Source organism: Trachinotus anak, unplaced genomic scaffold (assembly GCF_046630095.1).
Source record: "Trachinotus anak isolate AG129_WGS33_773 ecotype Australia unplaced genomic scaffold, CSIRO_AGI_Tana_v1 ptg000001l, whole genome shotgun sequence".
Lineage (NCBI taxonomy): Eukaryota > Metazoa > Chordata > Actinopteri > Carangiformes > Carangidae > Trachinotus > Trachinotus anak.
In genome coordinates this window covers 9,472,501-9,494,215 of record NW_027273852.1, presented here as the reverse complement: position 1 = coordinate 9,494,215, position 21,715 = coordinate 9,472,501, and the positions used below count along the sequence as shown (strand labels likewise).

The window sequence follows — 21,715 nt, the reverse complement described above, 5'->3', positions numbered from 1 at the left end:
AACTCCTCTCCAGCCTTCTTGCCCTATAGCTCAGGAAAAAAAAAAAAAAAGAGAGAGAAATTTGTGAACCACAGCTGGAATATTTGATTTAAAGCTTTGCAGCAGCTCCATCTCCATCTTGTAATGACATGTAATGACACCCCCGCACAGGCTCATTCCTCAATTAATTTGGCCACTTTGGAGGAGGCATGTTTTGTCGGTAGCAACAGTTAGGCTGGGAAACATTGAAGTTGACCTCCGCACTTCATGAAGAAGCCTGAGGAGGATGGCACCAAGGCCACCGTGCCTGCGCCGCCGCTGCACGGTTAAACCGGAGGAGCGCATCGCTGGATGCCATTCACAAGCGACTCATTAAGTCCGGGTTTTATGCAAATACATTTTAAGGTTCATTGCCTATAATCACCGAGCACCGCGATGGTTGGAGGACAGTTAAACACACACAAAACAAACGCCAGCAGGAAAGTATTTGGACTCATTGTCAGATAGGAGCCTCCTGGCCTGCAGCACGGTGCAAATCAAAGCTCAGGCACCACAAAAGAAATGACGAAAGGCTACAAAATTGCTGTGCTATAATAAATTCTGATGTGGATCCCATTGCAAAGCGTGCAAACCAGCCCGTGCGTGCCTCGGCTTTAAAAACCCGGTGTGCACGGGAATGTTCAAACACCAACTGCTGCTTTGTTTTTCACGTGTTGCACTTTAATATTCAGTGCAGATGAACGCGTTAGAAAACGGCCAAATAAAACAGCCCCCGGTATGCTATTGCGACTGCAGAAGAAGTTGATTTTGGATCTAAGAAAAACACAAGCTAAGTCAATTGCATGCATGAATCACCGAGCGGAGCATTGCCAAGTCCAAAACAAGCAGCTTTGACCGTCTGTGGTCTAGGTGATGTCCACCAAGCATTCACCAACAAGCCTCTGCACCCAAATCATTTTATTGCGCGAAAGCAGCCATGCATGCAGTGTGCAGGCCTCCCCTCTCTGTGGGCTCAACGGAGTTAAAACTCTGCTGAACGGATAACCTCACATCTCCAGGCCTCCACCAATATTTTTTTTTTTGTCTGTGTGAGTATAATTTTTATGTTTATTCTTCACAACCAAGTAGGAAAAGGAAGGAAAACATTGAAAGAAAACATAGTTTTGGCCTGAGACCGGACACTGACCACAAATTGATCCTCCAGTAGAAATGTAGCCCTCGTCTGTAGCTCGGAGAAAAAAAAAAACAGTGGATTCCTCAATGCTTTAAGCTTGAAGGTCACACACAAGGTGGAAGAAGCTAAGCTGAAGGCTGGTTTTATTGTTATTGGGGGTAAAATAAGCTCTTTCTCCGTCTTCAGCCCTTCACGTTGGATCCCCGCAGGCAGTTAAGAAAAATAGGCCACATGCAACACAAATTTTGTATTTGTCTCAAAAATATGATCCAGAGCTGGAAAATTCTGAACAAACTGATCCATCCGCGCACAGCTGTAAGAGTGTAAAAAGAATTACTAAAAAAAAAAAAAAAAAAAAATCTACCTCTCAAACAGACAAAGTTAACACGACCTGTTGCTTATCACTGGTCTGACTCTCCTTTACGTTGTGGCTTTTCTTGTCTTCATTTGTTTATTATGAAGCATTTAGATTTTGTAAACATTTAAAACAGCAACAACAACAACTACATTAATAACAGTAATAATAATAAAAAACAACATCAACAACATTAATAATACTAATACTACTATTACTACTATTACTACTATTACTACTACTACTACTACTACTACCACCACGACTAATAATAATAATAATAATAATAATACCAATAACAATAACAAAACAACAACAACAATAACTATTATTATGACTATTCTTGTTAGGTCATCATTATTATTATTTAGCCTATTATTATTATTACTATTACTATTTCATAGAGACATTATTATTAGTTCACAGATTTCATAGATGCACTCAACAAAAAAAAAATAAGGTGCATTGGATAATTCACTAACATTTCACATTTGAAATGACACTGCAGGCGGCTGCTGTTTAGCTGAGATAAAGCTTCAAGTGTGGTGTGGCTGAGCCGGTTTTATGAGCGTAATCTTAACTTTAATCATCGATCCACTTCAAACCTGTTCACGTTGGTGAGAAAAACGGATTTTTGTGTATCTTTATTCCATCGTCACTTTCGTGCATCCTCACAAAGAAGTAAGTTTTCTGTTTATATTGTTGGAAGAAGTAGTGCTAAGCCTACTAACTTGACCTTAACTTTGTTTTGGCGCCCCCACCATCATGAGGAGCCTGAGCTACATGGCGCTGTCTGGCTGCGTTTGGCAGTAAAGCAATAAAGCAACAAATACTGAGGGAAAACGTTGCGTATTGCACACAGAGAAAACTCGGCGTAGCTGTTCAACAAAGGTCTGAGCAATAAAAGCTAATAGTAGGTGAAAGATGATGTGTGTGTGCAGACAAACACAGAGCTGGAAAACAAGCGGCCTGCAGCGCACGGCGACACGCACAACATACGTAGATTATGTGTGAAATTATAGATTTTTAAAAAAATTCTAAAGACTAAATAAATTTTTAAAAAGCGACATTTGCCCCTACAGCTCTACAAAATAAAAGCCCCAAATTTGGAGAAAGCTGAGAATCTGTAAGTCACTAATGGGAGAACCATCTCTCCACGTTTCATTACAAATTATAGGTTGAAAATGGTACTGACTTTCACGAACCTTTAATATGACTGAAGTATTGCAGAAATATAATAGCTACAGTGATGAGGTGATGATACACGATGATGATGTAATGGGAGGGACCATTAATAGATCCAGCGTCCTGTAATGTTTCATGTGTATCACTCTGTTGGTGGTTGGTAGTCTTTAATAGCTGCTGACCACTGGCGACCTGCATCTCTCGACCACAGTGTGGAAAATAAAGGGTTTTGGTGGCCACTTAACAAAACACTTACTGTTTTGATAAATATAAACAGTTAAATATGGTCAAACCACATGCGTTACCAAAATGATTTCTAATAAGCGCAGAGGAACCCAGTTTGGCAAATCAATCGCATTCAAATGTATGTGGTGTGTACCTACACACACACACACACACACACACACACACAGTGAAATTAAAAGTCGCATATATGACTTCTCAGTTACACCAGATCCGTTTGGTCACACAGCCACAGTAACCTCCAGCTGGCATGTGGAGGTCTTGGCAGCGGGAGTGAGCTGCTGCTGTGTTATGCTTTAACTGGGAGGAGGAATCTGCGCTGAGGGGGGAAGCTAAATATTAGAAAGGCACATGTGACCCAAATTTAAGATCATATAAGTAAAATGTTTGATTATAAAGGATCCAGCCAAAGTGGTACTTTCCAGTATCCCCCAGTCAATGTAGAGCTAAGTAAGAGTGGATGATTGTGGTGTGGCTAATACTGCTAAAGCAGGTTTTATATGTTGTTATGAAAACCTTGATTCTTTTCTTTTTGAAGGTGGAAGATGAAGATGATGACAGATATTTGTCAAAGAGAAACCCGAATGTAGACTCTAGGGCGTTTAATTTAAAAAAAAAAAAAAAAGAAAAAGAAATTGTGGCGGGAAGTCATTAAAGTGTGTGGGCATAAATGGAACAAATACTTTCCTCTCATGCATAGCAATGCATTCATTTAGAAAGTGAGGATTATTCTGTTTATTTTAACAAACAAGTGAGGAAACTCGTACGCACTCCTTCCACCGCCGCAGACATAACCATCGAGGTCTCCTAAATAAATCCTTCTGGCCTCTATTTAAAAAAGAAAAAAGTAAAAAGAAATAAATAAATAAAATAAATGTTGGTACAGGCTGCAGGCTGCTTTGAGCTTCTGTGTATCTCAACAGATAAATAAGCTATTATCATCAACTAGAGAGCAACTGACTGATGATCTTGACTCAAACTGTGTAAAAGTGAAGTCCATGGTTAAACTCTCTATTCAATATCTTGCTTAAAAATGGAAAACCACTCACATCATGCACAACAACTTGGCTGCAGGTCTTTTAAAATGTGTTTTATTTACAAATGTATTCATCCTCAGGTTGCGTCAACTTTACAAGACCTCTGGTCCGTGCGTAAAGAGTCTCATCCACATTTTTATGTTTACCAACAACATGCTTTCCGGAATGCTCTTTAAATAAGTCCAATCCGAGGTTAAATATACATGAATCAAGTATTTATGAAGTTATAAATGATAGGTTTTTTTCAAAGCAAGAGGGAGTCCAATGCAACCGTTTCATGTTGTCGCTGTACAATCACGTTTGTTTGCAGCAACACAAAACCAGGCCTGACAGTGAAAACCCGAGCTTCATTCAGCGCAGTTATAACGCTGCTGCAACTGACAACCAGAACGTCTCACATCCACAAAGCCACTTGTTTCACAGACATTTGAAGAAAACACCTTCTACCACTAAAATGCGGCCGCAAATCTTCCCCTCCACTGACCGAACTTGAATGTGGCCGCGGCCACACAGGACAAAAAAAAAAAACAACAAAAAAACAAAAAAACGTAACGTTGCTCATTTTAACAGACTTAAACAGGGAACTCTGGCATTTAACTAAATAACAGCAATTAGGGAAATAGACATGCAGTTATAATACACGTTGAAATACTGACTTCTGTTGATGTTTTATTCGTCCGTAAACATGAACTTGACTGTTTGCTTCCACATTAGGCCTGCACTACATGCGCAGGCCATCTTACAAAACGCACAGAAACGCACAGAGTGATCCTGCTTAAACAGGCCTGACGTCTGTGCTGGATGAGAAAGAATCAGGCTTTCAGTTTTATTTTTTAAACCGCGCCAAGGCCCAGCAGGAGTCAGGGCCTACTACCGATTTGGAGGGCCTCGGTCAGATGACCAGCTGGGTAAAAATCAGTTGTATCCTAATCTGCAGTGTATTTTTGTCAGCCTGCTATAAATATCCCAGCACTGGCTGCGACTTGATAACACAGTAGCCTATTGTGTGACTGGAACACAAACATTTAACATTTATTTAGGCTATAAATACAAGTCAGTGCCACAAACAGAGAGGGCTCCTAATGTGCCGCAACATTCATACAAGGCTGCAACACAACGTGTTGTGTGCGCTGCTGGTCATGATCAAGTCCAAAGGTCATCAGTACGCGGAAAAGGCCTGTTCGCGCATCATGAGTCGCTTCTTCTTCATCCTCCGGTTCTGAAACCATATTTTCACTTGTTGGTCGCTCAGGTCCAGTCTGTCTGACAGCTCTTTGCGTTTCTGTCTGTTGATGAATTCATTCATCATGAATTCATTCTCAAGTTCAGCCAGCTGTGGCTTCGAGTAAGGCTTTCTCTTCTTTCGGGTTTTCACTTGTGACGAGCACCATGGGGCACCTGGGGGGAGCAGAGGTGGGAACAGGTTTTATACAGCAACAATAATAATCTCTGTAGGGAAATAACTGCTTCTGCTGCTTATAGAACTGACTGTATCCTGCAAAACATATGTTTTAATGATGTTGTGGTAAATATAAGAAGGCGCATCTACTGTAGCCTAGAAATAGCAAAATAGAGCTATTATTACCACGTGCAGTATCTATCTATCCGGACACAATAGGAATATTATAATAAAATTAATGCCATAGGAGATGAAAATTGTAAAGAGTGAACTCATTATATAACACAAACTATAAAGTCTAAGTATAGGCTACCTCCTATGTAACAATACCAGCCAATGGAAATGGATTAGTCCATTATAATAATGTAATAGGAGATAAACAGTTATTGCCATAAATTAAGATACAGGAACTACTCATAAGCACATATCAAGTCCATATTGTGTTATATCACAATTACATAATTATGATTTCTACATATTAATTGTAGAAATTGTGAAAACAACAGAACAATTCTATAGGATACCTAACCTTCAGCAAAAGTCGTCCTGGAGCATGTGTTACTGGACGGCGGCTGAAAGCAGTTCTGTTCCTGTTTGGTGCCGTTCACATTCAGCGGACCTGCTGAATCCGCGTTTATCTGGGCTCCAGAACCGAGAGACCGGCTGTGGAGATCTGAGTAGCCGCGGTCACTGACTGCCCCATGCTCCCCGGCGTAGACCTCGTCCTGTCTGCCGGGCTCCTCTGTCTTGTGGTTTGCGTCCTGAAAGCATCGAGCCGACTCTTCCAAATGCGCCTTGACGTGGCCGCCGGAGGAGCTGGTGTTTACAGACACCGAGTTATTGGACAGGAACGGCGGACAGTAGCCGCCGAAGGCGCGGCTCTGTGGCGGCGGTGCTGCTGGTCTAGACGTGCACGAACTTGAGGGAGTCCACGGGAGCGTGCACACCTCTCTCCTGTTGTAAGGGATCTGATGCAGCCCGGGTATGTGGGCTCCATTACCCCGCAAGTTGGAGAAATACAGCGACTCAGGTGGAGCAAAATTCAACAGAGAACCAACGTAGCCGGGATTTAAAGGATTCCGCTCACACATTTCCATGGAGCTTCCCTCAAACGCTTCTTGCAAGCCTTTTAGCAACTCCTGGAGAATAAAGGGAAGGTAATTGTTGATTTGTTAATACGGCGTCACGTGATATGCAAACTCTGTTGTCCCGCCCCACCCTCGCTCTCAATACTGCAAGGCAAAATACTCCATGAGGACATATTTTGGTATTGGGTGGGTGGGGGATGAAGTTAAAATCCACAGATCCGTGGAGTCTTCTATATTTATAGACTACAGGAAAAAAAAATGTCAGAGGTATCTGAAGAATATTTGACTTATGTCAATTTCAGTGCCAGGAGCTCTATTTGAAAGCACATGAGCACGGGTTTTATTTGGGAGTTGTGACCTGAAGGAGGACAATGTGACTCTGCAGACTCACCCCTTATAGTTTATAGTACAAGGGTAAATACAGGGTCTTAAATGCACCACAGGAGACCCGAGGCACTGCTTTCTATAGGCTTCATGGAACAGGCTACTTCCAGTGCACAATTACAACCCTCACAGAAAAATTTGGGTTCAAAGTCATTCCTTGCAGTGACATCAAAGCACGATAAAATGTCTTAAAAGCACCACGTAGCCTATATTCCACGAACTGTACAATGAAATTACAAGAGAGATTACTGCACAGGCAGATGTACGCGGCGGTGAAAAATCCCCTAGTGCCACACGCAGTCTCAACAATCCAGCATTATCAGCTTCACACAGATAACATTCAGTGGAGGCCCACTGTATCTGGCTTGAGGACATTAGATTAGCTACAGTACACTGTGGCCCTGGAGGTGCTGCTTTTCTTGCGCTGCCTCCCTTGTAAACAATGTGGCCTATATATTCGTATTCGCCTCCGAGCTGTGGACTGAAGACAACATATGAGAAACACACAATGAAATGTATCCGCATTTCGAGGGTGCACATCGACCTCTGAGGAAACCGTCTCGCCCAGTGTGAATGATTTCAACTGAATCATCATTGAAACCGGTGTTTTCAGCCCTATAGAAGTCCGCAGGTTTCTACGCTGATTTTCTCCCATTAAAGCCATATCTCATATAAACTTAACCTCTGGTGCAGTTTAGGTTTATATTGTCTATTTAAAAAAAAAAAAAAGGAACTGTTATTTTCCGGAGAGAAGGAAAGGACCATTACAACCGTCGCTTCTCTTGAAAACCCTCTGCGTGGCGCCGCCATGAGAAGCTCTAGTTAAATGTTTGCTCTTTAAAATTAAAATGAGCCGTAACTAGAAGAAGAAGAAAAAAATCTCCCTCTGTTTACACTTCTTTACAGTCAAATCCATTGGATAAATATTGAAACTACTGATCCAAGTCCATTTTACCGACACTGTCTAGTACTTTCAGTACTTTCTTAAATAAATACACTGCTCCTGTGGGGATTTAACGATGTATATGGTCAAGTGTTTAACTGCGTGTTTTATAATCAATCATAACCTCGCGTTTCTAAAATATTCCAGGGAATCGACTCAGATGAAATTTAACTGTAGTCCGGGTTAACAGACTGTTTTTGTGGCAGCCTATCAGTGAAGAGAATTATTCTGCACACTCCGAAATTTCTCACAGACAGGATTAAGTAAGTGTGTGTGTGTGTGTGTGTGTGTGTGTTGGGGGGTGGAGAGTTCAAAAATAAAATACACTGACATTGAAGACTTGGAGCAGTTGTGTTTTTAGTTGGGTCTCCAGCATATAGTGGGGACATTGTGTATTTAGGGGATGACTGTTCTCTTCACTGTAACACCAACAATCCTCAAAATAATTCTGTGTAACTACCACAGATTCTCATAAATGGGATTCTTATGACTCCACTTTATCCAGGTTCAAACGCAGGCTTGCTTTGTTTATGTATGACGAGAAAGAAAGTCTGAGGAGGCTTCTCATAATAATAATAATAATGATTTAAAAAATATACATTTCACACTGAAACTGAGATTAGACAGGTTCAGGGTTTAAACCACACAAGTTTCTCAAATTCACTGTTTTCAGCAAATCATTGGCGGTGTTGCGGCTCTAGTCCAATAGGTGGCGGCACAAGTTCACACAGACCGACGGTCCCCTGCTGCCATGCTGTCCCTGCTCCCTCCATCGTTTGTCAGTGTCTTCATTCTGCAAGGAAACACCAGTAGTTTCAGTATCAACAAGCTATGTACACTCGCAAATAAATAAATAAATAAGAATAAATGAGGGACCATATGATAATATAGTCTACACCTTGGTCTATAATAACATCTGCATTCAAGAGTAAGACAATTATGAAAACTACACAAACATCCTTTTGTTGCAAATTATGTTTAAATGAAAAAATAAATGAGACAACTGGAAAAAGCTACAGTTAGATATTTATTCCAGAAATGTAACTAATAAAGCTAAAAATACAACTAATAGGCGTTTAAATCTGAAATATTTACTAGAACTGGCCACGAATTAAGCATTGTACGAATATAAAAACCAAAAACAAAGGTAGCGATGTTAAATAACTAACTACATTTTCTGCTGAGTGAAAACTAATGAAAACCGGTTTACATGAGCTGTTTTGATCATTTGAATCTGTGGTTTTTTGTTTTGTTTTTGTTTCTTTTTCCTTTTTTTCTTTAAAACATCTTTAGTTTGGGCCTGTATTCAAAAGTTAGTATAATGTGTTGAACCTTCAGACCCAATAACGGCGATATAAAAACACAAATCTCAGATACACGCAAAACTAGCGAAACACGGGGAATTTTATGAATTAAATCTGAAACAATGAAAATTAAATGAAAAGCTACATCAGAACAGCTGTGGGGAAAACAAGTGAACGCTTACTGAAAAGAAGAAAATGATCACAGTCGTTTCATCATAAACTTTCTGACAGAATATATCTGGGAAATTACGCTGCAGGTCATTTTCATCTGTTCTGCCAAACGACAAATTGTCCTCATAACGCCACTGACCGCGCAGCTCCTATAGCCCAAAGGATTTTTCCCCTTTTAAAAAAATAAATAAATAAATAAAAAGGAGTTTATATATGTGACATCCAGGCTTTAAGTTTTGCTACAAGCTCCAAAAGCAGACAGGCTGCCAAAAAGAGGGAACTAGAAGAAGTTTTGGTGTTCGGGTTTAGAGCCACTAGCTGCTCTCCTCCAGGTTTAGGGTGTCAGGAGCCAAACTGCTTGTTTTCCCAGGCCCTTTGAAGGAAGCCATCCGCCGTCTATTGTCCTTGGTAATAAACTTGCTGCTTCCCTCGTTCAAGTTCTCTGGGCTGAGAAAACGTTGCCTTCAGCCTCCCAAGTGTTGAAATCCCAACCGATCATTGAGTCAGTGGCGGTGGAAGTGTGTTTCACGCAGGATGTGGGTTTATAGGTTGGATTTCTTTGCTCTCCTGGTGTAAAGTGTAGACAGATTGAAGCTAAGCGCACTCATTTGGGGAAAGGAGAGGAAAGTGGGGCATCAGATGATTTTCTGGGCCCTGTAATCGTGTCCATTTGGCGCTGAGGGAGCATGTGAAACTCCTGAATATCTTTTCAAGCAGATGGAGCCACAGGTAAGAGACGGGCGAACGGCCCTTTGCAGGATTTTTACAGAGCGGGCTCCAGATTTCTCAGTGAAGTTTCATTTCTTAAAACCGCGGGACTAAAACTTTGTTTGGCTGAAGGGACCCGACCGGTTAACGACAGCATCGAAACGGAATCACTTTAAATACAAATCAGATGTGTGGACACAAAGTAAAGAGATTTTTTTCCTCAGGGAAAAGACTTGTAAACTTGTAAATTAAACCGCACGGATGTTTTTAGGGGCCTTATTTCATGTAAGTATTAGAAGTATTTTCAAGTAACTGGATTGTGGAGACATAGCTTGGAGGGAGGAAAAAAAATATTCAGCTTGTTCTAATTACACCTATTCACTCAGTGGAAACTTTACAGACTAAATGTACTTAATTATCTGCAAACTAACTAAACAAGTAAACTTTAACCAGACTAGATCTCTTGGTCGTTGACTTTTTCAGGGGAAATGCCCACACAGTTTCATCGTGGGCTAATTCCTTTATAAAGGTCAGTCGAAAACATTGTAACCAGGTTTATTTTCAACTAAAATGATCCAAATGCAACGTTAACATTTAAAAATATATATGTATATATGTTTTACCATTTTTGCGTAAGTGCCAAGAAATGGAGCTAAGGTGTGAGTGGAGTATAAAAATAAAAAGTTAATTATTTCTGTTTAACCCCCGAATCAGCTGCCGAGAGGCACAAAACTATAAAAAATAAATAAATAAATAAATAAATAAACTGCCCAGTCATTTCTAACGATTCACATGGGCCCATCATTACTATTTTCGCCCCGGGAGTAAAATGCTGCATGATGATTATTTCACTATTACTTTGTGTCTGCTCAAGTTGAGTAGCATCTTCCCACCAAAGTGACATATAGCCGATAAAATATATATTTCAAATTGGGACTCTACAGTTGGGCTACTTCCTCAATAGTAAAGTAAGGTTTAAGCTACATTGAAGTAGGCTAAGCGTTACAGAATTTTACAACGAGATTGGAGAACATGCACTTTTGGCATCTGCTGTAATGACTCGTTTACAAAGAGCAACATCTTTAAAATATCATTTAAAACTGTGAATAATGTCCCTGAAACTTTTACCACTGACCCTGTTGGACATGAAATTCATTTCATACCCTCCAGACAGCCTGGTCCTGCCAGCTTCCATGTGACAAAATGCTCACACGTCATCATCAAACTGTATCTGAGATGTTTGTGAATCTTGCTCTGCGCTGCAACAATACCATGTAACTGTGCTGTTCCCTTTGTGTCACAGAGAGAAAGTGTTTTCCAAACATGGCAGGTCGGGGTCCCCGTCCTGTCGCTCAGTCCTCTGCATTCACAAGAAGGCGCCGCTAGATGGCGCTCTCCGTTAAGGAAAGAAGCCTGCAGACGAGCAAGGGCCAACTGGCGTGAAGCTGGCAGAAAGCAACAGCACTGAACACACAGACATTTGATCACTGAGTTGTTTGTGGCTGAGATTTGGATCAGAGGTACAGACCTACACATGGCACCCAGGCTCTACTAAACACTACCTCAGCGCACTGCATTTATCTGGAAACCACCTTCAGCAGGAGCCAGAACACACCGCACTGTTATTTAAATGTATAGCAGAGCTATATGTGCAACACAACGTGATATAGGCCACAACTTGGCTGTGTTAAAGTAAGCAGATGCAGATGGTCATCGATATAAAAGAGCTGAGGATACAAAATGTTACAAACCCCTTTGGCATGTGAATTGTTTCGAAGCAAAATGACCCTTCTTAAACCTGCTTTCAGATGTTTTGTTTTTGCAGCAATAATAAATTCCATGACACAGCTGAAACCCCTCCAGTGTTACTCCTGTTTTTCATTCTGGCTGCGGGTCATGTGTCATCTGGGTATGTTGTACATTTATTTCTGTTGTCTGCTGCAGCTGTTAATTGAAAAGAAACAGCTCACATCTTTTCTTTTTTTTTTTCTGTTGCATTTTTGAGGAGGGTGGAGAACTTAGAAGCGATCATGAGTCAAGGGGTCATGGAACATAGGAAAAACATTAGATCTAAAACACACTAAGTATGTATAGGTTACTTAACAGGGTATAACATGCAAGACTGTGCTTCAAATTTCCCTTCCTCGTCTCTGATCTGTAGTTATTGTGTCACCGTGACACGAGAGATTATCCCCGCAGCACTGGGTCAGTTCACTCCTGCATAGTGTTCACAGCGGTTCATACTGTATTCACAGCTGCTTCTGCTGCATAACCTGTTAACAGTGGGATCTACACTCGCCAAGCACTTTATTGGGAACACCTTTACACCTGCTTATGGCGGGCTACAGTGACTCTGATAACGGCTGTTTACGACTGTAGTGAGCAGGAAAGCATCTGAGAATGAACAACATGCTGACCCTTGAGGTGGATGGGCTACAACAGCAGACGAACATGTCGGGTTTCACTCCTGTCAGCCAAGAACAGAAATCTGAGGCCACAGTGGGAACTGGCTCATCAAAACTGGACAGTTGAAGACTGGAAAAACGTGGCCTGGTCTGATGAATCTAGATTTCTGCTGAGGGACGCAGATGGCAGGGTCAGAATTTGGAGTCAACAACACGAATCCATGAACGCAACCTGCTTTGTGTCAACAGTCCAGGCTGGTGGTGTTGGTGTAATGATGCGGGGAATGTTTTCTTGGCACACTTTGGGTCCCTTAATACCAATCAACCATGGTTTGAATGCCACAGTCTATCTGAGCATTGGTGCTGACCATTTGCATCCCTTTATGGCCACAACTGACCATCTTCTAATGACTACTTCCAGCATGATAATGCACTATGCCACAAAGCAAAAGTCACCAGATCTAACTCCAGTAAAAAAAAATTGAAATGTGGAAGAACAGGAGATTTGCAGCTTACAAATCTGCAGAAATGATGAGACGCAATGGAGAAGAATCTCAAAGGGATGTTCCCAAAATCTGGCTGAATCCATGCCACAAAGATCTGAGACAGTCTTTAGAGCAAAGGGAGGCTCTGCTCAGTTTGGTGTTCCAGGGAAAAGTGCTTGGTGAGTATATAACTTCACATGTTTACACTAATTCATGTTTCTGACAAAGAAGTTCAAACTAACATCAGATGTAGTAGCTTGTCCACTGCTCCAACGGTACCAGAAACTGATCTTATTTAATAGAAATAAGATTTGTACCGATGCATGAAACCCAATACCTGTAAATGAATGCAAGTACAGTGGTTGCTTAAACATTTCCTCTGAAGAAAATGTATGTACTGGATGTCAAGTGAAAATGCTTATTTACATCTTCTGTCTCATCCAAACATAGCTAAACATCACTTGATTATGGTCTCCATTAACATTATCTGTAGCTTGTTTGTGGGATGCCCCAATAATCTTCACATACCTTGAAACTGGATTAAACCATCAAGGTTTCCAGACTTGACCCTCTCCTAAATAGGTCTCCTAAATATGAAATATATTCACTGATCATCTGCTATTGATGAGTGATTAAAGTGAGTAAAGGAGCTAGATTTCTATTTAACCAATTAATATTTATTTTGACAACAAGCTTATTGTGCAGCATTTAACCTTACTTCTCCTTCCTGCTGCCTTCATGAACTCATCTTTAAATCTATACGAATAAATTTGAAGAACATCAGCAACAATTTGTTTCACAAAATACAATAAGTATCAGGATCTGGGCTGGTTGGGGTCCCAGTAAGAAAGCAGCCGTCTGAGAGGTGACTTCCACCTGAACCAAGTGCCCTAAAATGCACTTCCTCCAATGGCCCCTAGAGGAATGCTGGGTAATACGACCCAACAGTAGATGTTATTGTGAAGTTAATGCATCGATGTCCTGCTGCTTTCTGTTGATTTACATGGCTTGTGTACTGTCTTGAGAATACTGATGTTGTAGTTATTGTTGTCAGACACTTACAAATTTACAGAAAAGTGGATTAATGAGTGTTGTATTTAGAAATGAATGAATGAATGAAATGAAATAAAATGAAATGTGTACTTATCCCTTAGATCTGCCATTTATTGTGAAATCTAGCCAGCTTTACAGCCTGTTGTGTTTTATATTCATTTTTTACAGTTACGGAATAATGTTTTGCATATTCATCATATTTTACAATAAACATTCACCATTATGGCCAACGCTGGATGTTCATCACATGGTTTTCAATCAGTTAGAATCTAGTTTGTCTAATGTTCACTTCATTTAACAAACTACAACTTAACTACCACAGAGAAATGCCCAATGAGAATAGAGAACTGTAAAATTACGGCACCGAACCCTGCGACTTCGATTTCAGTCTGTAGTCTTAGTTACTCATGTGTGAAGTTATTTGAAAATAACCCAAGAAACTATTTGCCCTAACCTGCTGCAGGTTCATATTTGCATCCTAAACTGTCCTTAATGCATGTTCATTCAACATGTTGATGTTCAGTGAAACTGCACCCTTCATCTGGAGAGCATTAGTAACGTATCTGTGCCATGAATCAGCCTCTGAACAACAGCTTCAGAGCCACCTCAAGTCGTCCGCATGAAACCCCTGATGTAAACATATAAATGTGGCAGCAGAGAGAGAGAGAGGGAAAGACATTTACATTTACTCATTTGGCAAAGCAACTTATAAGCGAGGAAACTTCTGCAAGCAAACGGGAGGACCTGGGGATCGAACCACCAACTCCGCGATCAGCCGACAGCCCACTCTATCACCTGAGCCACAGCCAGCCAGACTCCAGCTCTAATATGGTGTGTGATGTCTGGGCTATCCACAGTTGCTCAAAAAAAAAAGTATTCTTCCCCTGAAACCAACACACCCTTCCCACAGCAGATATGTTGGCTCACGCTGACATACACCTACAGGTGTAACTAATAATATTTACAGATAAATAAAATCCGGCCATCAGTAAGTTTATTATTCACACCAGTGCTTTTCCTACTGTGACTTGTATAAATGTCTTGTGTGAAAAAGGTCCATAATTCAATTTTGGTTTTTGAAAAGGAAAACAAAAACTCAAAAAAGTGAAGATGCAAGCAATGACTTTAGAAACCTAATAATCCAACGGGGAAGACGACGGTGCTTCTATTGTACGCTAATGCTGAGACCACAGTGACAAATGAACACTTTTAAGAATATCACTTCATGGCTTTAACGAAAGAAAGCTGCCAAGCAAAGACAAGGTGAACTACTTTAGATTTTTCCTTCTCTGCCTATAGCTGTTGGCCAAGAAAAAGAGCTGATCAGAAAAGTGAGATATGGATTATATAATGATCCACAAGTCAATTTCCAACAGTCAGACATTATACAGCTAAAAAATGCCCGCAGCATAAGATTGTCCCTTAAGATGAAACTCTGGTCTTAGAAAGACTCATCAGCTGCACAATTAATCAAGTGTGTGTATGCAAATGACCTAATTATCATAAATGTAAATTCCCAAAGCTTTTAGAGAGGAGAATGCATACCAGAGTCTGACTTGAGTGTAATGTTTTTGTTTTTTCTTTTTTTATATTCAAAAAGTAAAGAAAATATTGTGTCCACTAACAAAGTGATGGGTGCATTTAACATCAGTTTTATCTAGTGAAACTGTCATTAATTGCCTCAAAGGAGTTTTAAATCGAAAGCAACTGGACTTGGTTATTTGTCAAGGAAGACGTTTCACCTCACCTGGACAAATGAGAATATTCACAGGCCCCCGTCATTAATTGGTTTTATCATGGAAGGTGTAAAACATGGTTCTCCTAGAACATTATTTTACAAAAACTGATTGTTTTTTTTAAACAAATGACAGAGAATGTTAGCACCATGGCGTGCCCAGGTATTAAAATCAAAGCCACAGTATGTTCTTCTATTGCTCTGATATGAACCTGATATGAATCATATTCCTCACCAGTATAACACATCTTTGGCTTTGCAGCAATTTCAGCTCCTCTGAAGTCGTTTTCCAGTAGCCTCATTACAATATCTCCTTCTGTCATCGATGTCTGTTTTGCCATGTACACTCATTTTCCGTGGAGATGTAGAGTGCTCAGGTCAGACACCAGTCAGATCATCAGGTAAAGCCCACAGCACCACCACAGCCATTCAACTGCCAATATAAGTGATAGCAATTCATATTAAAGCCTGCAGGAGGCGCCAGAGGACGCACAGAGGATAATCTGATGGCGCCTCTCCAGTCATTTCACATGAGAAGCCCGGATCCGTGCATGGGTGTTGTGTCTTTACATATGGAGTCTGCGTTAGAATTAATCTGCAGCATACATGTACCAGTCTTTTCCGATAAACTACCCAAAATACCATGCAGCTGACAGAGGGTTTGACACAGAGACTGACGGACGCTGAGCGGGAAGTGATTTTGTGGTTATCTTTTCAAAATAAAGACAGATTGTGTGTTTTTTTTTTTTTTAAATAACAACATATAATACCCTATTCAAATATAAGCTATTAAAGATGAATAATTCGTTCAAATTCAACAACACAGGAAACGTGTATCGACACAACTGTCACCAAATGACTTCAATTAAAATGTGCAACAGGAACAAATCATTGTTTACATTTTGAAAGATTACTGACGTGTTTTAGTGACTTTAAAAAGAAGACTGCACTGACAAACAGACTACTTCTACATGCATTAAAGAACACATAACTGTGTGCTATTGTGTGGAAATGTGTAATAATGTAGGCATCATCACCACATCAAAATGTGTCGTTGACGAATAAAGACCTGGGTGGGACAAAATACAAAAAAGGAGAAAAACAGAGTAAAATTAAAAAAAAAAAACATCAACATGGTTTCAAAAAGTCTAAAAAATACATACTTTTAATCTTTAAGCACAAACTTCCACGTTAATGTTAATGCACTTCACACATAATGGTAAAGTCGTGGAAATTGCAAAAAAATAATAATAATAATAATAAAATGAAATAAGAGGAATAAATAAAAGAAGAAAGATTAGAAAGGGGGAGGGCGAACAGAGAGGAGGGAAACAATAGAGAATCAAAGCATAATAATATTCCTAAATGAAGAGGGAAATGCTGCACCGCTCATTTTATTAATCAGACTGTCAATTTCACCCAAGAGGCCAAACCCAAGAGCAATCTACAGCAGACTCAGATCAGCCCAGGGACAGGCGCCTCGCTCCTCACTCCTCTCCTCCTCTCCACTTGGATATTATTCGTCTGACCGAAGGCCGCCTCCATCATCAAGTGACAGCCCTCTCCTATTTATTTGCTTATAAACCTGTTACAATAAATGATCATTGGAGCAACGTCAGCCGAGCATTTTAACAACGAACAGCGGGCCACTTTTGATGAATGACATTTCGCTGCTGTGTGGAGGATGCACGGCTCATTTTGAGCAGTCGCTCGTCGATTGCGCTCAGATTCTTTCATTTTGGCGTCCTGCTTATAAAAAGGTTTAGAGACAGTTATTTGGAGACAGTTGCTGAGTTGCATGCGGATTTAGCTCCGACACAACTCATTGGCGCTCCAGCCCCCTGGACAAGTGTTGTGTGTGTGTGTGTGTGTGAGTGCTGTTTTTTTTTTTTTTTTTTTTTTTTTTTTTTCTCTTCTCTTCCTTCCTCGTCTTGCACAGCTTAATGATGGAGAGGATAAGAAAAGAGATGATATTGATGGAGAGAGGTCTGCACAGTCCCGTCGCAGGGAAGAGACTCGCAGACACGCCTGGAAATTCAGTGCTGGAGGCCCTGGAAAACTCTCAGCACAGCGGACGGCTGAGCCCGAGAATAACTTCGGCTTCTCTCCATGGAAATCTTGGGGACATCCCGACGAAGGGCAAGTTTGAAATTGACAGTCTTTTCGGTACACACCACGGCAGTGAAAACACCTCCTCGGCGGAAATTTCATCGTCTGAGAGCAGGAAGAAAATGAGCCTTTACTCCGAAGTTTCGCAAGAATCAGACATTAACAGTGATGTGGAGGTGGGATGCCCTGCGCACCGCTCCCCGAGCCAGCACAAGGAAAACAACAAAGGTAAGATTTCAGCATTTCTCTTATTTTTATTTCAGTTTATATTCATATTTTAATCTTATTATAGCGGATATTATTATTATTATTATTATTATTATTATTATTATTGGTATGCCTACTATTAGGCTACTCCTCGCCATCTAAAACAGAAAAGGTTATTATTATTGTTATTATCAATATTAGTTATTAGTATTGTTATTATTATTATTATCATCATTATTATTATTCAGTAATGTTGATCAATTTAATAAGAGCAAAATATGATAAGATAATAAAGAAATGTATCTGCCGCAGTACTTTTATTATTATTATTCATATCAGATATAGCCACAGTTAAATGTAGCTTCTGCAGGGCGACACACAACTCTATATTATTTCAACACTATCAAGATCAATATCAGTGACAATTTGTTTGCTTCCATTTGCAGGTTTTTCAGACAGTAATTCTGGATCTTCCAACACAAGCTCGAACTCCCTCCCGAATATGAACGGTAACTCAACGGGAGGATCAAACAATTCAAACAGCGACCAAGTCAGGAGGTATCGGACTGCTTTCACCAGAGAACAAATCGGACGCCTGGAAAAGGAGTTTTACAGGGAAAATTACGTTTCCAGGCCGAGAAGATGTGAATTAGCCGCAGCGCTGAATCTGCCCGAGACTACAATTAAGGTAGACCACAGATTAATCTTCATTATTCCTGTCCAGTGTGTGTGTGTGTGTGTGTGTGTGTGTGTGTGCTGGCGTGTGCATGTGTTTTTGAGCAGAGGAAGAAACGATGCAGGCATAAAAAATAAAAAAATAAAGCACCTGATAAAAAATTCTTGCTCGGAAAATATAGTCAACATTATCATTTCCGCTCATGAAATGTTGCAGTGTGATGTTTTGATTTTTAACCTGTGCTGGAAAATGGCGCTTTTATATTTTGATCTCTTTGGGTGGTAATCAATAAATCAACCGGCCTACTTCTTTTAAAAAAAAACAACAAAAAAACCATTCACTCCAAAATTACTAAATATTTTTAGTGTCTTTACTGAAGTCAGCTGTTAGATTTGAACCCCAGCACCATGCGAGAACAGCTGGTTTTCATGTGCAATGGTCACATATAGGAAATATTTCATATGAGTGCAGGAGTCAGTGTCTGGGCTGAGCAGACGCGGAGACTCTCTCCTCAGGTCTAAATTTAGAGCTTGGAAACAACATGGCAGCTTCAATATGGGCCTTGTTTTGACTCTGTGTGCAGGTGTGGTTCCAGAACAGGCGGATGAAGGATAAAAGGCAGCGTTTGGCGATGTCCTGGCCCCATCCAGCAGACCCCAGCTTCTACACTTACATGATGACGCATGCGGCAGCGACAGGAAGTCTACCTTACCCTTTCCACTCGCACATGCCTCTACATTACTACCCGCACGTCGGTGTCACGGCAGCAGCGGCCGCCGCCGCCGCCTCCGGTGCCGCCTCGTCACCTTTCGCCACTTCCATCCGCCCCCTCGATACCTTCCGGGCGCTGTCCCACCCTTACTCACGGCCAGAGCTCCTCTGCAGCTTCAGGCACCCGGGACTCTACCAGTCACCCGCAGGCCTGAACAGCTCCGCGGCGGCGTCAGCGGCTGCGGCGGCCGCGGCAGCGGCAGCGGCGGTCAGCGCCCCGTCAGCCACCGGGCCTTGTTCGTGTCTCAGCTGCCACAGCAGCCAGGCGGCCAGCGCGCTGGGCTCCAGGGGCGCCAGCGCTGACTTTACCTGCACAGCTTCGGGGCAAAGATCCGAGAGTGGATTTTTGCCGTATTCTGCCGCTGTTCTCAGCAAGACCTCAGTCCCGTCACCGGACCAGCGAGAAGAGACGTCACTTAACAGATAACTCATCACGCAGCCCACGCGACTTGTTTCTTATTTTTGCTCTCGTCCTTCTTTAGGGGATAGGCCTACTTTAAATATCACACTTGGGTAAAGCATTCCTTTCTTAGACAGCACTGTAAACGCACACACACAAACACAGGAAGATTCATTTCTAAAAGTCTGATTCAACCCCCACGCCCCCAAAAAAACTCTTTATAACAAAAAAAGATACGAGTAGCTCTGCATCGAAATTTTTGCAACTCATAAAAAAGATTTTTCTAAAGGCTCCTTGCGTTTGTGCCAGTAAACCATTTTTTTATCGACTGTGCTGGATTGACTTGCATATTTGGAAAAATAACATGCAGTGTCCCCATACCTCATTCTGCCCCCATGTCTCAATTTAGATGCCATTTCAAGTGGATTTACTTGTTTCTACAATTCCCACAAATTAAAACTAAGGGACTGAGTCTGGGTCACACTCCATATTTCTGCGACTCAAACGTCCAACATCCAACATGACAAATCCAGCCTGGCTATCTGGACTCCTCATGGTTTTAAGACACAAACGTGAGATAATTATTCTCTCTAAATTTAGATAGCAGGAGGTTCCTGCTTCTCTGCCCAGCAGCATATCTTTCTTCACTGTGGGCCTAATAGACTGAGATGCTGGCAGCAATAGCTTCTCCAACACCCAGCCTCTGCTCTATAGGGACACCCCTAATCAGCTAGAAGGTGCATATAATTCTGCAGCGCGTCTTTCGTGTCAATTTTTATGTTAATAATGAGAGGATCATGACAAAAATTGCCAATCATGTTCCTAGATGGAGCTCCTTTGAATACGTGACTGTAAGAAAGTTCCTCGTTTTGAGACCCGCTGTCAAGTGCTAACAACCCGCGGAGGGAAGTCATTAGACATACAAAAGACCTGGAACAAAGCGACAGTCCTGCTACACACAATGCACTGTATAAAGATAATATCTGACACACAGAGGGGTTGAAAAATATTACATACCAAGGAGCCTATAAAGAGCCCCCTCAAAAAGAATGTGTTTGCTGATAATGGGAAATACCTCGACACGTACACTACCCTCTTTTTGTTTACACTGCAGAAGCTCATTAGATCAAATCCAGTATTTTCATAGGTATGTCGTTCCTACAGGACCTCTTCACTCAGCACACGCAGTGACGGGACTGAGCAAGGCGGAAGTTCAGACAAAACAGCCTGGCTTTACACTCTGTCTGCGCCTGTAAAAATGGCTCTGTGCTATTTTATTCGTTCCTGTTGGGACATCACCAATATGTTAATTATAAAACATGTGAACTGTAAATCGTGAAATATTTTGCAAATATCATGGATAGTCCTACTGATAGGTGGAAACTGAATTATTGATCGCCCTGGAAAGAAAAAGAAAAAAAAAAAAAAAAAAAAAAGCTTCATGAACTGTGGATGGTAGGCTATTTTTAAAACCGTTTTTTTTTTCTTTGTTTTTGTTTTTTGGTTGTTTGTTTGTTTTTGTATTTATTTTGTGTGACTTGCTGAATGTTTTTTTTTTTTTTAATGTTAAAACACTGAAAGTACACGCCAGTAGGACTATCACATAGCCTACAAATTGGCCTGTGAGCTCACCAATAGGCCAAATTCATGATCTGTATTTCGTGCAAAATTAAGACTGAATTATGGAGATGGAGAACATTTCTTTACGGTCCACTCAAAAGAGGCTTTAAAAAAGGGCTGATAAACGAGCACTGAAATTAAACGATGAAAACAGCATTGGCCTTTGTCCCTAGAGTCTCTGTTATAACTCTATATCTCTGTATTTAAAATATCAATGACTGTATGAATTTAAATATTTTAACTTGAAAAAAAAATGTGCAATATGAAATGTAAATCATGTTATT

The 21,715-nt window shown here is 40.9% G+C and overlaps 2 protein-coding genes across 9 annotated transcripts in view; one reads left to right on the top strand and one right to left on the bottom strand.

Moving 5' to 3' along the window:
- Positions 1-4,005: 4,005 nt before the first annotated feature.
- The window catches only part of hoxd12a (homeobox D12a), a 28,141-nt gene continuing 10,431 nt past the window's right edge, over positions 4,006-21,715 (bottom strand). For 7 of the 8 annotated variants that reach the window (XM_071474891.1, XM_071474892.1, XM_071474890.1 and 4 more), the window contains 2 exons: positions 5,902-6,511; positions 4,006-5,371 (listed from right to left, as the gene is read on the bottom strand). In XM_071474891.1, coding sequence (XP_071330992.1) covers positions 5,133-5,371; positions 5,902-6,511 — 849 coding nt within the window. In that variant the 3' untranslated portion in view covers positions 4,006-5,132. Of the gene's footprint in view, positions 5,372-5,901; positions 6,512-8,354; positions 8,581-21,715 lie in introns of those variants that run through there. The other variant, XR_011690108.1, reaches the window with a different exon arrangement.
- Positions 10,283-21,715, top strand: part of evx2 (even-skipped homeobox 2) — a 13,325-nt gene continuing 1,892 nt past the window's right edge. Inside the window, exons 1-3 of the mRNA XM_071474885.1 lie at positions 10,283-17,985; positions 18,411-18,652; positions 19,224-21,715. The exon at positions 19,224-21,715 is cut by the window's right edge and continues 1,892 nt beyond it. Of these exons, the coding sequence (XP_071330986.1) occupies positions 17,592-17,985; positions 18,411-18,652; positions 19,224-19,838 (1,251 nt within the window). The 5' untranslated portion in view covers positions 10,283-17,591 and the 3' untranslated portion in view covers positions 19,839-21,715. The remainder of the gene's footprint in view (positions 17,986-18,410; positions 18,653-19,223) is intronic.